Below are 16,493 nucleotides of genomic sequence, written 5' to 3' on the forward strand. Positions count from 1 at the left end.
GATTGATGCCATGAACAGATAAGGGATTTACATAGCTGGAGGTAAACCTTTATAGAAAATGGAATGCAGTTGTTTTTAGAAAGACAATAAGTGTTGTTGCACAATGGGAATAATGATTAAAAGGGCGATGGTCTGTAGGCAAAGCTTCGACAGCCTGGGTTTTAGGTCATTATAACATTAGATATCCTCCATTTGAAACACTGGAATCTTCTCTTAAGCCCCTTTACCACTAGTCCAAAAACCCATCAACATCTGGCTTTCGTCTGCAATGGGACTGGGTAAAGTCGACATTCACTCCTGCGTCAAATGACACAGGTTTTAATCAGTCCTAGCTCCGATCAGCATTGATGGAATCATGATACTCGGGTGAATGCAGTCATTTTGAGCATTTGCTGCATCAAAAAAGGGATAAAACAGGAAAAATCCTCTTCTCGCAATGGGAAAGGAGTCTTTAGTATTTTTAGCAGGTTTCCCGGCATTCAAGAACCTGCATGTACCTACTGTTAAGAACACAACACTTGGAGTTAAGAACCAAATCAGCAAATGATAATGCTACCATGCTTATGTTCAGCAGGTCTAACATTTTCCATGTTCATCATCCTAGCTTGGCAGTTTAACATGCTAGCATTTGCCAACTAGCATTAAACACACAGAACAGCTGGTTCTGATCAGATGATCCACAGATTTGGTCATGAAACAAAACATTTGACGAATGATTTATTTCATATCACCTCGCAACTTTCTGCCATTCCATCCTATGCTGAGATGTTTCACTAGACAAACACAAATTTGAAGTTTACAGATCGCTCTTGACCTCAGGATTCATCTTGACAAATTTCAAAGCACTCTTGGCTAGAAACTAAACGATTGTTGAAAAATGCATATTTTGTTTTGCAGAAAACTAAATATAAGGCTGAAAGGAAATTTTGCACTATAACATGCAACAACCACAATTAGTAGTTTGTTTGACAAAAGGACTCATTAGTTATCCTTTATCTTGAGTTTATACTAGAAAGTATCACTGCATCCGTGTAGTCCCACTTGGGTGTGTTTTATTTGGACAGTTCGACAGATTAAATTGGCAAAGCATGGCATAACAACTGGTTTGACAAGAACAACAGCTCCACCCTGCCTTCAGAACTCTTTGGATACTTTCAATTCTAAGTCGACTCAGGTGCCACTCCTATCTCAACGCTATCATCAAGGCGGATGGCACTGAAACTGTCTTTGTTTCCGGCACAATCAGACCCACAAGTATCATTCAATGTTCACAGTGAAGATGATTATACAGCCTGGACTTGCACGAGCAGATCCAGGGACTGATCACCAGCTGATAGAGAAACTCGAAGAAGAGACAGAGAGGAATACAAATAGACAAACACAGACAGAGAGTGGATCCCATCATTGATAATGAACGCGCACTAACGATAAAAAAAGAATCCCCTTTTACCACAATTAATCAGTATCATAACATGCAGTACGAACATGTTTTATCCCAATACACTAAACTTTCCTTCTGTACAAACACCTGATTGCCATACAATACAGATATGAGAAATTCCATTGGCTGCTATGAGTGATACATCCAAACATCATATGGCTACTATATAAAGTTAAAGCAATACTTTGACATTATGTCATTTGAGGTTGATTTGATTAAAATGCAAAGAGTTAGTAGGTGAGAATTCCAATGCCACCGCCATACTTGTTAAATATCAAGATAAAGCCAGCAGACAGCTCGGCTTAGCATAAACACAGGAGACGCTACAACCACAGTACCTCTAAAGCTGGACAGGCCATTTACAACACATAATCCATTTTATTTATTTATATTACAGATTGAGCATTTTAGTTAATGAATTAGCTTTTGTGTCACTAGGAGAGTTTTTCTCTTTTCAAAGCCAAGTGTCTCTGAGCTGTAGCTTTTTTACAAGCTCACATGAGAAAGACACTGATCTTCTTTTCTGACTCCCACCAAGAAAGTTTGTACAGTCAGGGTTAAAAATCTATATAGATAAGTGCGGATGAGAGTTGTTAAAGCCAATAAATCATAAATCAACACCTCAATCTGTTGGATTGAAAAAAAAATAATACACAGATTAACTCCTGTTATTAAGCAACAATGTGGGATTGCAACTGTTTTCTTTTCTTATAACTGCGGAGTATTACACTCAGAGTTAAATCAACACAGACGATCGTGTCTATTTTGTGATCGTATGGTAGCTATGTAAGTAATTTATAGAAAGACACAATACAAAACACACAGAATACCATGTCAGAGGAGTCAACAACAGTCGACAGAAAGTCTTTTGATGAAATTCAGAGTCCATAATTGAGAGATGATAAATAAAATTGCTTCCATCCAAATGAGGGAACATGAGATGATGAAGACAAGCCACTAGAGCAGGCAGAGGACGAGGCCAACTTCCCCTCATTCATCTCTTTGCCCGTCCGTTTGTCCATTGGGACACACTGTCAATGGTGGAAAAGTGGGGTTCAGCGGCATGTCGGTGGTTTGCTCTTCCTTCTTCTTTTCGTTTTCTGTAGTGTGTTTGTCATGTGGCCGTGGGGTTAGTGTTCCGGACTGGAAGTGGCTGGTTAGTTAGTTATTTTTCTAGAGTGCTGGCAGGCATGGCTTTGTGGTCTCTCCATGAGTAGTCTAGGTCTGGAAAGTTAGAAAAGAAAAAGTAAGTGAAATGAAAATTAAATTAAATTATATAATAAAATATATATATTACAATATATAACATAATGATAACTGTTGTCCAATTTATAGAGAACTCACCGGTGTTTCCCCCCACGTTTGGGGTGGCAACCCCGTTGGTTCCCCCTCCTTTAACCTTCTGTGGAGAAAAAGAGAAAATATCAAAAGATGTACGTATGTACAGTGTTTATGAATTACATCATGTTAAAAATGTGAAGATGCAGCTGCTGGTTAACTCGTATGTAAATGATTTAGGCTGGAAACAGGAGGAAACCGACTCTGACCACATCACTGATCACCTTCTTGTCTAATCCATACAAAACTTTAGTGTAAAATGGTTTTACAAGGGATTGAGTACTGGATTACTTTGGCCAGGTGCAGTCATTTCCTCGGATCTCCATGTTCAATGTGCTCAGCACTGTTGTGTATCATTTTTGATGAAAAGGTTGGGAGTTTCTTTGTAGTTGTTATAAAGGTCTATATAAAACTTGATCATGAGAGGCAAGTGTTTTTTCTTCCCATTCAACTTTGACAGGAAGCTATCACTTAGCGCAGCAATTGTCAAATGTAAGGGGCTATGGTAGGTCCCTGACCAGGATGACCAGACACCCTCAACAGGTTCCTTTTGTTGTGAAGGAGCAGTGGTTATACCCCAAGCTCCCACTGGACGTCTGAACTCTTCATCCCATCTCTAAGGCTGGTCTCTAAGGCAGATGTCGACTTGTTCTAGCTACAGGGAGATAATTCCAATTACAGAGTTCAGATGGCTTCTGGCCTTTACTGATGATTATATATGAGTAAAGTGGATTTAACTAATGCAAAGATGTCAAAAATGGTGCAAACTGTATCTGGTGCCTATCTTCTTATTCAGAGTAATTTGTGAACTTTTATGTCAGTGCAAGATGTGAATATATTATCATCCCTAATTCATTAATGTCAAGTTCACCACTAATTTAGTGTCTTGGTAAAAGTCAGCCGCACAGTAACCGGCCCTCTTTTTTACATAAAAAATGTCAGTAACAGACAAGTTACTCAAGATAAATATAAAAGTAATGCTTGTTGACTTGTGTGACAATGGAATCAGTAGAGGTTGTGTCCGACAAGTAACTTTCTGAGAGATTGGCCAGGTGCCTGAATAAACATAGGTTTATACTTTTCTCTCAGGCTCATCACAGAGTGCATAACCATCAATATCTGCAGTTTTATGCATGTTTTTAGGGAGTGATGATACTTTGTTAGGGGTTTTAAGCTATAAAACCATATGAAGTTGTATGCAACACAATGGCGGCAGGCTTTTTTCACATTCTTAGAAATGTGGCTAGTTGCTGAAAGTGCGTATTATATTGCCTTCAAATGTTCTTATCACATTGTTACAATACGATTTAGTTTCTTTGAAGCATATTGGGAGCGCTATACTCACTGCTGCTTGCAGCTGAAGATGTATTATATTCCAAGCAATGCTGAAAAAAGCTTATCAAGATTGTGTTTTGGAACCTGCTTTGTGCGCGGTATGTGGAAACACCCATCGAAACTCTCTATGTTCCTTTGCCGCAACACGGGGAAGAAAGAGCGGTTTGAGTGGAACAAAAGAACTTATTATCAACACTGTTCAACATGGTTGTTTCTTTCTTCTTCTATGCCAGTGGTAGATGCTTGTTTACCTGAACCCATCCTTTATTGGTTCATTTGTTCTTTATACTATAAACCTAGTCCTAAAATGTGCCCTATGCAAGTACTTTAGTGTAAAGATTATTCTACCCCAGTAACTAAACAGCTGTTAATGCTATTGTTGGCTATGTGCCACTAGCAAATACCACTCTTAATGCTTGACTAAAACTGTGTTGTAAGCTATGGCGTAGCAAAATGTCCGAACTGCATCGAAGCATCCAAAAACATCCCTTAACAATATTAACACTTATCCTATTCTTATGATGTGTTATGTGGTCTTCATCTATAAAACTCATTTAATGAGTCATTTACCTGCCTGCTGCACCCAGCTGCTCCAAATCTCACCTGAATACTGCAGACGATTTATTTCTGTTGTGAATACGTATGTGCAGAGAACCTCCCGCTGTTTTGTGCATGTGTGATTGGGAGACTTGTGACAGCATAGGCCACTGATGCTCAGCACATTGTGTTGCTTTAACTTATTAAAATGAATTAGGTGTAATAGAGTTTAAGGGTCAGTGTGTTATTAAGCTCGTCATACAAAATTGAAGTATTACTGGTTCAGTACTCCATAAACCAATATTTTGTTCGTATTGGTATTAATCTCATTCAATAAATCCTGGTCATGAAGCACTTATAACATCCTGATAAATAATTTCTTATACTCTTTGAGCAAAACGGCATAGTAAGACATTTTTATTGATGAGACTAATTTATTTTCATTTGTCTCAAAGGTTTCAATCTAATAATCTAATAGCAGCTACACAGCCTCTGCCATCCTCCTGCTGGTTGCTGATAATCACTTATTGCTTCTCATAGGCAGCTAATGAGCTGCAATAGATACTACACACTACATTTAAATATCTAAGGTTCTTCTGAATGGAATGAGGTGTTTAATGACATAGTGACAGAAAGCGGCAGAAGGGGGAGAAAAATTAAATGTGCCAGAGAGGCAGCTCATACCATTGTTCCATTCACAGCGTATGCATTGGTAGGTTTCCTGCAGATGAGAACAAAGAAAATAAAGATTAAAACATGTCATGATGGTGTCAGTCATACAAGTATCTGTTTATGTAACAGTCCTGTTTACAGGTGGGTTTGATTTATAGCTCTAAAGATTTAAAACTCTGCCAATTTACTCCATGTTTTACTTTCTAATCATCTCAGGCAAGTGGACTGGGTCTAGTGGTCCCAGTCTTTGTGTCTATAATGGTCATCAACCTTCCCTCTCATGTCCTTCTTCACTGATACATTTAAAGATTAAGTACAGTTGACGATATAATGTTCAAAGTCTTCCTTAGTCACAGCATTCCTTGATGCAACAATGCATGGTTCCTGCTCGTTGTCTCAATTGACACACATTGGCTCTAGTGGCCCCATCAAATACACAATCTTCAGAGTTGATGACTCCTATCTATCACTAGGGTGCCATTCTGATCTCATTCCAATGGGTGACATTCCATGTCCTGGAATGTACAGACACAGTGCACAAGATAAGACTTTTGTACCATGTCCCTGCTGTGTTTGGCATGACAACCGCAGTAATAGGCGTATAAAACACACGTGCACGCACAGGTGGGAGTGGTGATGGCCACATATGTGTTTCACGGACACCCACACACCCACACCCAAGCACACATGAATTTGTCATGTTAATCACGCTCAATGACCCAAGCCCAGCCCATTTGGCTCAGCTACCTTTAAAGGATCTGTGGCTGGTTCCTGCTTCCTCCTCAAACAGACAACACCCTTCCACAAAAAAACAATCAAGTCAAACAAGTCTCTGTTCTGCGGCTGGAAAGTGATGAATAGGAATTAAAGCCTCGGAAGTGCATAGAGAAAAATGAATTACCCAGCGTATTGTGAACACCCATTGCAACAGACTTATTTTAAACTTACTTAGTCACGGTCACTCATACATTAGGTGACACATGTGATTTTCCTTTAACTCCCTTTTAGTGACAGTGTTAATGGGGATCAAAGGATTTAAGGCAGCTCATATTTTACAGAAACCTTGAGTACATGACTCAGATATACTTAGATCAATGTCACGTTTCCCTTACTTGTAACACCTGGCACAAAGGACGAGGAGAGTAGCGCTGAGGACGAGGAAGGCGACGAGCGAGATGATGCCCACCTCTGGGGATAGAACCCAGCCCAACGTGCCAGTCATACCCAATGGAGCCATTGTCCTGGTGCTCTGTGGAGAATGGCAAGACCAAAGTTCATGAGCAACCACAGTAGTTTTTGGAATGAGCCGTATGAATTTGGATCAAATCCATGTCTCCATGATGTCTTGTAAACATACAGCATCTCACATGTTGAGATCCAGCAAGTAAACAGATTCTTCATCATGAACCACAGGGAGTCTTAAAAAAATTAAACAACAGAGTTTATAACTTACTTGTGATAGTGTGTGATTCCGCTGTAGCTCTGCCACCAACTGCTCCTGCTCATTCAGCTGCCTCTGCTTTATATGACTAACAATAGACAGGTGACTTAGGGAGGGACTCTTTCTCTCTGTTGTGAAGGAGGTGCTGACAAAAGACTATTAACGTCAAAGTGTGTCCGTGTGTGTGTGTGTGTGTGTGTGTGTGTGTGTGTGTGTGTATTTGTGTGTGTGTGTGTGTGTGTGTGTGTGTGTGTGTGTGTGTGTATGTGTGTATGTGTGTGCGTGCTATTCCTTACTAAACCAACTCCGCAGCCTAGCAGCCTTACATGCCACATGCAGGCCTCCAAAACTCTGGCACAGTTACCTTTATAACAACCAACAGAAAACCAGATAAATGGATATGAGGAACAGTTCACACTGACTGTGGATGAGGGGGGACCTCGAGAGTTACATAAGAAGACTGGTACAACTCTCAATTTAAAGCTGTAGACACTGTTAGCTTCAACTATCCTGAAATTATAAAGAAGCTTAATAATAAACATATCAATGTTATCTAATGGTTGCTACATACAGACATGAGGAAATGTCTGTATAATAACCCAAACTTAACCTTTAAACATTTCCTCACTTTAAAAGTTGAACAATAACAATATGGGCCCCCCTTAAGGATGACAATTCCCTATAATGTGACTGGGTGAACAGATTCAAGGTCCTCAATATGAGTAATTCCTGGACTACATACACACACGCAGGTATGCGCAGCTATCCTTAGGAGGCTTTGCAATATGTCCCAATCATTGTGTACAGCCTAACCAAAACATTATCCCATAGCTTAACCATGACCAATTAATGCCTAAACCTAACCTTAACCAGACTACAATGCACATCTCGCCTCAAACCTTAAAGGTCAAGTGTGTAAGATTTAGGGGAAAGGGATCTATTGGCAGACATTTTATATAAAATAATCCTAGTGATGTTTGTACCAGTGTGTTTCATCTAAATTGTACCAATCGTTGTTTTCTTTACCCTAGAATGGGCCCTTGTTATTTCTGTACTTTATATTTACATCTGTAACGGGTCCTCTCTATGGAGGCCGCCATGTTTTTTACAGGATCTCAGACTGGACAAACTAAACACCTTTTGAGTTTTAATATCAACTGAAGGCTACCACAGGTTCTCTTTCATGTTTGGAAGGGAAGGGTGAGGTAAGGGGTCTTCAGCCGCAATACGCAACTTCACCACTAGGTATCACTAAATTCTACACACTGAACCTTCAACCTTCCATGACCCTCAGAAATGACATTTTGCATGAGGAGGACCAGGCTCTTATCCCCATATGGTCTATTGCTCATGATGAGGACAATGTTGATGCTGGAAAAGGTGCTAATGAGGTTACACAAAAGAATGTATACATACCCACAAACACATACACACAAACACATGCCGAACACTCTGGCAGCAGTTTTCATTACTACAGAGTCAATTTTATACTCTGTTATTTTCACATTTTAAATATGCCATCATCTTTGTTATGTTATATTCAGATATTTCCATTTTAACATTACATTCTCACCGAAACCTTTGATATAGCGTTGCTTCTGTGGTCCCAAACTGCCATGTGTATTTATAGTTATTAATTGCCTCGGCTTCTATAAATCTGCTGGAAATACCTGGAACAAGACACATTAATCTTTCAATCATTTCACATGTTAGTCTCTGTTTCCCTGAACTCTGTACAGTGAGCTAATGGGCTGGAACTTCTGAGATCGTACTAACAAGAAAGGTATTACCGGGAAAAGGATCATTGTTCTAAAGTGGAACAAGGTTTGGATGACTTGTATTATTGTGTTTCAGAGGTGCAGTTTGAGCTGTACACATGGAAGAGAGGACATTGTGGTGGATCAATGTGACAAGGTCTGGGCTGGAGTCATGAACTTCAGGGATAATGTGATCATGATAATGATTAAAGTTGGCTTTGAAGTGGCTGACCCACATATAAGATAGATTACAGCAGTCTTTTTGTATCTGTGTGTAGAATGGGGGCATACCAGTGAAAGAAGTTCCATCTCCTCAATCCTGTCTCACATCTTATCAGACTTTAAGGGAATTACCCCATCCAGCTCCGAGATATAACTCTGCCCTCATGCAGTAACAAACAATGATTTGTGTTGATATTTCACTTAAACCACTTAGATCAGTCTTTTTAGGAAACTTGCCACATTTTGAAAAATACTCTTATTCACTTTCTTTCTGAGGGTTACATAAGAAGACGTACCACTGTCACATTTGTCTGTTCAGTTCAGAGGTATGGAGACTTCAACAAACCTCACTTTGTCTGAAGGAATGAAATAATCGACATACTTTTCAGCACTTTGCTTGAGCTTATTAATAAATAGATTGAAATTATTCGAATACTATTATGCAGATGCAGTCTTGAGGTAATGAATACATTCAGTACCTCATACACACACCCACACAACCACAATAAACTCCTCTTTGTTTGCGAAAGTCTACACCAACACCCACACCCTCACCCACACCTACTAGTTGTTGAACAACCCTATACTGTCATAATCGTCTTCTGATGCCCTGCAGAATAGGTCGTCTATAGCTCTCTGTAGCCATTTTGACTCAGTTTCACTTGGTGGCACAAAATCAATAGATGTGCTTTCTCCGAGAAATTATTATTATTTTTATTTTTATAATGGATGCTCTTCCTACACAGGAATACAACTCCTAAACGTTACGTACCTAACGCACAACGTACAATAAATAATTAAAGCCAAACAGAAAAAAAAGTTACTATTTAACATGATACCACAAACAACAAACGCGGCTCGAGAATATAACTAAATGTAAAACCACTTTTTGATTTTTAAAGGACAATTTTTTCTAAAAGTTGAAAGAAACATGCGGAAACATGTCAATTAATAATCTCAAGAGATGCTGGCAGGTGCATTTTCTAACCTCTCTGTTTCCCTCTGGTTGGTAAACAAAGCTCTGATGTCACATTTGTGCTTTCAAAGGAGGCCTGAGCTCTGAGTCACTCAGTGATACCGGTCCATCCTGAGAGTCATCCTGTGGGAATCCACACCTTTAAAAGTCTACGGGTGTGGCCACCAGCTGAATGTGAATGAGACCGAGATACAAAAAATGCAGAGCGAACATGAAACACTCTCACAATAACCGGTTTTCCTCTGTATGGACTGATATGTTGTTTACATTAGTGTCCTAACAACATGTATTTGATTAAGAGTCTGTTCTAAATACTCTGTGTCTGTGCCGACACGTCACGAGTAACAAAGTGATCGTTTCGCCGAGATAATTCGGTTTTTCATCTGCTCTATCAAAATCATTCAATGCTTTAAATTAGGCACGAACAGGATTTTTTCTTTTGTGAACCATTATAATGACACATGAGATCTTTGTGAGTGAATCATCTACTCCCCGCTGATCCTGTCCGGCCTGTAGTTGTTGCTTTTTGCCCCTGCAGGGCAGTGTTGTCGTCTGTTGACTCACAAAAAACCACACACACACACACACACACTGCTCTGGGGGTAGAGGTAGGTTTTTATTAAAGTTAATTTTTAAAAAACATTAAAAAACAAATTCATCATTAGTTTTATTTATATATAACATGAGACACCACGTGCATATAACACTCAATAATACATAAACTGGACCAAGGGGAGCATCCTGAGAAAAGGATAGTGCACCTCACATGTCCTTCAACACTAACCCTAAAAGCACTAGAGATGGGAATTAACAGATCTTATTCCCATCTCCTCTGCTGACAACAGAACAGGAAATCGCCTTTTTGTGTGGATTTACCTGCATTTAAGTAAACAGCATATACCTGCTAATTTTGTTGTAAAGAGATGTTCGATATCCCACCAATATCTTTTTGCATTTGCGGATTAGGTTTAAGAGCACGAAAGGACATACTTGACCTAATGTCAATTATTGTTAATATAGCACAGGACGATGTCATATTAAAGAGAAGTTCCACCTCCTCCTTTCCCTTCTCAGCGAAATCTGGTGTTCTCACTCTTCACATGAGAGGGAGGGTCGTGGCTTTAGGGCAGCAAGGTTTGGGCACCATTATTAAAGGAGCAGCTGAAGTGGGCAAAACATCTTGGTTCCCTTGGTTCTAACCAAAGTGCTGCTCAAAAGAATCGGATCGATTGCAAATTACACTTGAGGACCCGTCAAAATGTCCTCCATAAGTTCTACGCTCAAACTGGTGCTCACAATTATATGTGTTCACACACACACACACACACACACACACGCACACACACACACACACACACACTAACACACTAAAACGCACACTGTACTGTATCTGGATTTTATCCATTTGCAGGACCGTCCTGCCAACTTGTTTGCATGCAGTCTCTCCTTCTGCCTCAGTGTTAAACTGGCCTCTTTGTTCGCCTCATGTAAATCCCACCATTTCACTCGTCCACCTCAGTGATTGGGATAAAACAGAGCTGCACTCTCTCTCTCTTCGTCTTTCTCGATAGTGACACTGCTGGCCTCAGGCCGTACTGTGTACTCTGTGGCCAATAAAGATGTCAAATATTGTTTGGCTTGTAAAAGTTTGTCCAAAACTGTAAGTAAATAACAGCAAGTAAATCATTTTATTCAGCCTTTGCTTGAAAAAAGAAAACCTTGCAAAAACTACTAACTAGCTTGATGTGCCGGCTGGTTAATTAATCATAAAAGGGAGATCTAACATGCATTTAGTGATTTTGTTTGTGTAAATCTAGTGGCTCACCAAATAGATCCAAGTCTTTAGAAGCGTATAGACGGCTAAACTGACTCTTCCCCCGTCACTTCCTCTCCATCCATTCACAACTAACCACAGAACAGGGTTAGGGTTTACGCCTCCGCCACCCACACCACATGTCCCGAATACCACGTGTAAACAAAAAGGTGCGACTCAATCTGAATGCTACACGTTCAGAAAATGTCAGAGCTTTGACCTTAACCAGACCGCACAATATGTGATTATCATAAAAGTAATTCAAATAATTATAACATTCTTCACAGATAAACAGGTTGTTTACACAATTATGGCTTTTTATGAGTGTTATCCTTGCTATTATTATCATTTGATTTATTTATACCCAATTTCTCATTCACATGCTTCATTGTGATGACTGCTGTCAGGACGCAACACAGAAACAGGGCGGGGAAGGATACACAAGCCCACCACAGCTGCCTCTCTCCAAATACCGCCACCAACGTATCCCTACGTCTGGCATACTCCTGGAACAGCGCCTCCAGCTGGAAGATTGTGCACAGGGCCAGACATAGGTGGAAGATCTGGTGACCCTGGACCCCGAAGTCGCAGTGGCCCGGGAAGAAGCGCTCAGGGATTGGACAGGAGAAGAACAGGGCAGCCAGCAGGAAGGAGGCGATCTGGAGGGCTTGTAAGAGCTGCGAGGACTCTTGTGTCCAGGTGACGGTCACCAGGCGGTGGACTACGGGGCTGATGTCCAGCAGGTATGCTAATGCGGCAGGGATCACCTGGTAGAATTTGCGCTGCACTGGATAGGGCCGCCTGTACCTGAACTTGGCGAAACAGCAGCAGGCACAGAAGAGCCACGCACAGAAAGCAGCTCCGGGTAGATACAACGGCCCAACGCAGCTCTCCCTCCATGTTGCCTCTGAAGCGTAGAAATAATGTCCAAGTGAGAACCCGTACTGATACATGGCTATACCAACATAGTCCATGCAGAAGAAGAAGTAGTGTGCGTGTTCAGAGTGAGACTGCAGGAGGTGAGCCGTAGCACTGCCGAACAGACAGGTGAGACAAGACACCATGAAGAGGCACAGAGGTAGAGAGGATTTATCCAAGGTGTACCCCAGGGCGCCGGCATTGGCACACCAGCGGATCATCAGCACGGGACCTGCGAGCAAATGACTCCACACATTCAGGGACTCATTGTGTCTCTGGAATAGACTGAGGAGGTAGCAGCGCCAGTTCTGTTGGACCGGACGGTAGCCTGACAGGATGTAGGGCTCCCGGAACAGGCTGGGAACCTGTGAGGCCTGGACCGTGGGGCTCGGACACTGCAGGGAGGTAGGTACGATGTCCCATGGCCGAGGGAGGCGGGTGAAGTAGTTGATGTTCAAGGTAAGGGTCCTGACCCGTTGCAGAATATCGCCAGACATAGCTGAGTGATGGGATTGGCAGAGAAGGAGGATATGGATATGGATATTAATACGAGTTGAGGGAAATTAAAATTGGAGACAAAAGTAATAAAACTCCACACAAAGCAGTTAGAAACTTGCTGTGACATTTTTCTACAGACAGATTAGTGAACAAGAACTGTCCTGACACTCTGCAACAAGCCCAGTTAGTAGTATGGATGTGGCTACATACATTGAAAACACAGGGGTATGGATGTGGCTACAAACTACTGTGTTTTCAAACTAAAACAATCTGAGTCCACACAAGTGTTTTGGCTCCATTTGAGTTTTAGTCCCCATCAGTACACACACACCTGAAAACATATATCACATGAATGTTCACCCACACTGGGCACGGGCATCCTGCAGTGGTGAGCAGAATAAACAGCGACAGTACTCAAATAAAATATATTTTTTAAACTTTATAATTTTAATGACTCAAGTAGAAGTTACGTAAAAATATGTACTTGAGTAAGACTAAAAAACTGCTCAAGTAGTGAGTAACTTCATTGGAATGTATTGTGGTCAAACCGGATGTTATGAGGTAATAACAAAGTAGAGTCAAATTGATGTAAATTAATAAAGTGACACATTCAAAACTAGGCAAATGCCTAAATACAGGCTGTAAAGCACTGTTGGCTTTAAAGCCTTCACTGAATCCTCAAGGCTTGGTTGCAGCCAGGATTGTGTGTGCAGATACTCAGTTTCCAACACACCCTGAAGTTTAACTTAAAAATGTTAACCTTATTAACACAAGCTAGGACGTAAAAATAATATTCACAATAATTAATAAGTATAATAACAAAAATATTCTATGCCTTACAATATAAATCTTCCAAACTGGGTCGTAAGATAAACAGGAGAGTAGCACAAATAAGTAAATCTGCAAATTCTGCAAACCGACTGCTCACACAAGTACAATTTAGTTAAATAACTAACCAAGTACATGTAACAGAGTAAATGCAACACGTATACCCACCGGAGAATGCTTGAATAACAGCTCCTCATCTACACATGTAGAAGTTGTTTCATTTTAAAATGCCGAATTTACTTGTTGCTGGCACTAACAACAGATTGAAAAAACACTGGTAATTATTTGATCCATCTTGTTCTACAAGTAGCTGAGGCCGATGCTGTTTCTTCTTCTCCTGCAGGGGGTCCTGTGAGAGCAGCTCGTGGAAACAGCGAAGGTGACCGGAAAAAAGATCAGAAAACAAATGTCTCCGTTCCTACCCGTCCGGTTTCAAAAGGCAAAACTGGCCTGGCAGCATTTTCAAGCTTTTCTGTTTCAGCTGCTCTAAAACTCCAGTAGTGTTGACTACCATACTACACCTTAACTATGTAACCAAAATGTTATCCCAAACTGCTGGTGGTTATATACTGTGAGTGTAAGTATAAACAAAAAGTCAGGAATGCCCATGTTTTACAAATTTTGCGCTAACAAACAAAAAAGTGTCTGGAAAAACAGTCCCACACAACACAACAAAAATCTGAATAATAATGGAGGAGGACTGAATCTCAAAGTGTTTATTTAATAACTGCTTTTTACTAATCTATTGAAATGTCTACTAATATTCAGATTTACATGCCAGATGAAATAATATATGCTTTCTAATAAAATGAGTGTGTTTGTCTGCACATGTGTATCAACTGTGTCCAATGACCCCTGCCTCCCCTGTGTGAAGCCTCTGTGCTTACCTTCGTTGTCGTACATTGTCGTCTCTCCAGCCGTCGCCGTTTCTCCTCCATCATCCCTCACTTGTTAGTGTCTTCTTGTGTTCTTGTGCATTTTTTGTTTAAACGTTTTTGTCTCTACATCTTGGGTCCTCCTGCTTTAACTTAACATGACAGCATGAGCCTTTAACATTCCTACTCGTCAACAGTGGGTTTGTGTTGCTCGGGACCAGGACGAAGAAAAACGTTTTTTCTGGCTCGTCCTCTGATTCCACCTATTAAAAGATGAAGCAGATCATGAATTGATCTAAAATCCTGGACGCACAGATTTTCCAGAGACCACTGCCAAGGATTTCCCTCCTGACACCTGCAGCTGTTTTTTGTCAGATTGAAGTCCACTCAGAAAGCTAAACAGTTTTAATTCTATTACCTCTGGTCATTCCATCATAGTGATTTCAGCTCCACGTATTCATTTGTTTCAAAATGGTTAAAGTTAAAATAAACATTGTTTCACAAAAGACGCTGTGAAATCTTCAAGATTTACAAAACGGTTGGTTGCCTAATGCCTCGATTTTTACATTAATCCTCATCAACTGTTAAAATAAATATGAAAACTAACTGATGACAAGGTTATTTATTATTAGTAGTATTATTGTCCTATTTCATATGTAAATAAGACCAAATTAATACAATAATAAAAATACTTTGTTTGTCTTCTGTGGCTGTGTGAATAGTAGCACACTAAATGAATCACACTGTTTAATTAATTGATCAGAGCCATGAATCCTGTATCTATATTCAGAAAGACAGAGGTAGATGTAACTGTACTACTTATATTTATTCACAAAATGTAACATATTTATAACATTCACATCATTAAAGTATTTAAAACATTGTACAAAGGGGGAACGGGTGAGGGGTTTTGTTTTGAGGAGTAGTAAAAGGGTGAGGGGGTGGGGGGGGGGGGGGGGGCAAAGAGGAAAGAGGGTGGGTGAGGTAAGAATGGCTGAAGGGAAAAGGCAAAGAGAGGTTTCAGGACACACGTCTCATCATCCATCTTTTCTTTGAGCAATGATTATCTGCTGCTTCAGAAGTTTGTCTTGGTCCTTCACGTTCCTGCAGGTCAGTCTCTCAGTTGGAGTAGTCCTCTAGATACAGTTATAACAGTTATATAGGAAACGTATTGTTGGAATGTTTTAAGTGTGGAGGGAGCGTCTTAATGGAAACAGAAAAACTAACAGGAGACACTGTTCACAGAGAAAGTTTCCATGCACACGATTTGTTTAACATGATACTGTGCAAAAGGTGTTTCATTTATATCAATGTGATAGTTGCTCCGTTAAAATTCCAACCAATATTTCTCTCCTTTTCTAGATGCTTGCTTGGTGTTTAAATTTAAATTTAAATTCTAATTGTGTTATGATGTAGGAATTGAGAAGCATTGGTAATTTGAAAACACATTGTTGGCAAGTGCAAGTTGAAACTGAAGGTTTTGCCTTTTTATTTATTTTCAAACAAATAATCTTATAGGCCACAAAAAATATGAGATGAGAATAAATATCAAATCCACTGGAGCCTTTTGATAGTCTTTTTTAAAATTATGAATACATATAGTACTTTATTTGGCCAAATAAACACAATTTTGATTCTTATTCTGATTCTGAAGTATATGATACAGTTCATCCTCATGACAGATTTCCTGCAGGACGGCATTTTATATTAAAGCTGTAAATAGCTGCTACTTAAATAGAGCTTTCTCATCTTGACCACTCAAAGCTGTTTACACACATTCCTACGATGCATCTATGGGCAGCACTCACACACTATCAGTTCACTTTCTGGGGCTCAGTATCT

The 16,493-nt window shown here is 40.1% G+C and overlaps 1 protein-coding gene across 1 annotated transcript; it reads right to left on the bottom strand.

The window, feature by feature from the left end:
- Window positions 1–10,316: 10,316 nt before the first annotated feature.
- paqr8 (progestin and adipoQ receptor family member VIII) lies at window positions 10,317–14,164 on the bottom strand. The gene is made up of 2 exons (XM_053445280.1): window positions 13,945–14,164; window positions 10,317–12,949 (listed from the first exon to the last, which is right to left on the bottom strand). Exon 2 carries the CDS (start codon window positions 12,945–12,947, stop codon window positions 11,841–11,843), a length of 1,107 nt encoding a protein of 368 aa, XP_053301255.1. The 5' UTR covers window positions 12,948–12,949; window positions 13,945–14,164; the 3' UTR covers window positions 10,317–11,840.
- Window positions 14,165–16,493: the final 2,329 nt, after the last annotated feature.

This window comes from Pleuronectes platessa, chromosome 17 (genome assembly GCF_947347685.1).
Source record: "Pleuronectes platessa chromosome 17, fPlePla1.1, whole genome shotgun sequence".
NCBI lineage: Eukaryota > Metazoa > Chordata > Actinopteri > Pleuronectiformes > Pleuronectidae > Pleuronectes > Pleuronectes platessa.

Excerpts from the sequence above, each read along its gene's own strand:
- paqr8 (XM_053445280.1), bottom strand. The coding sequence starts at position 12,947 with ATGTCTGGCGATATTCTGCAACGGGTCAGGACCCTTACCTTGAACATC.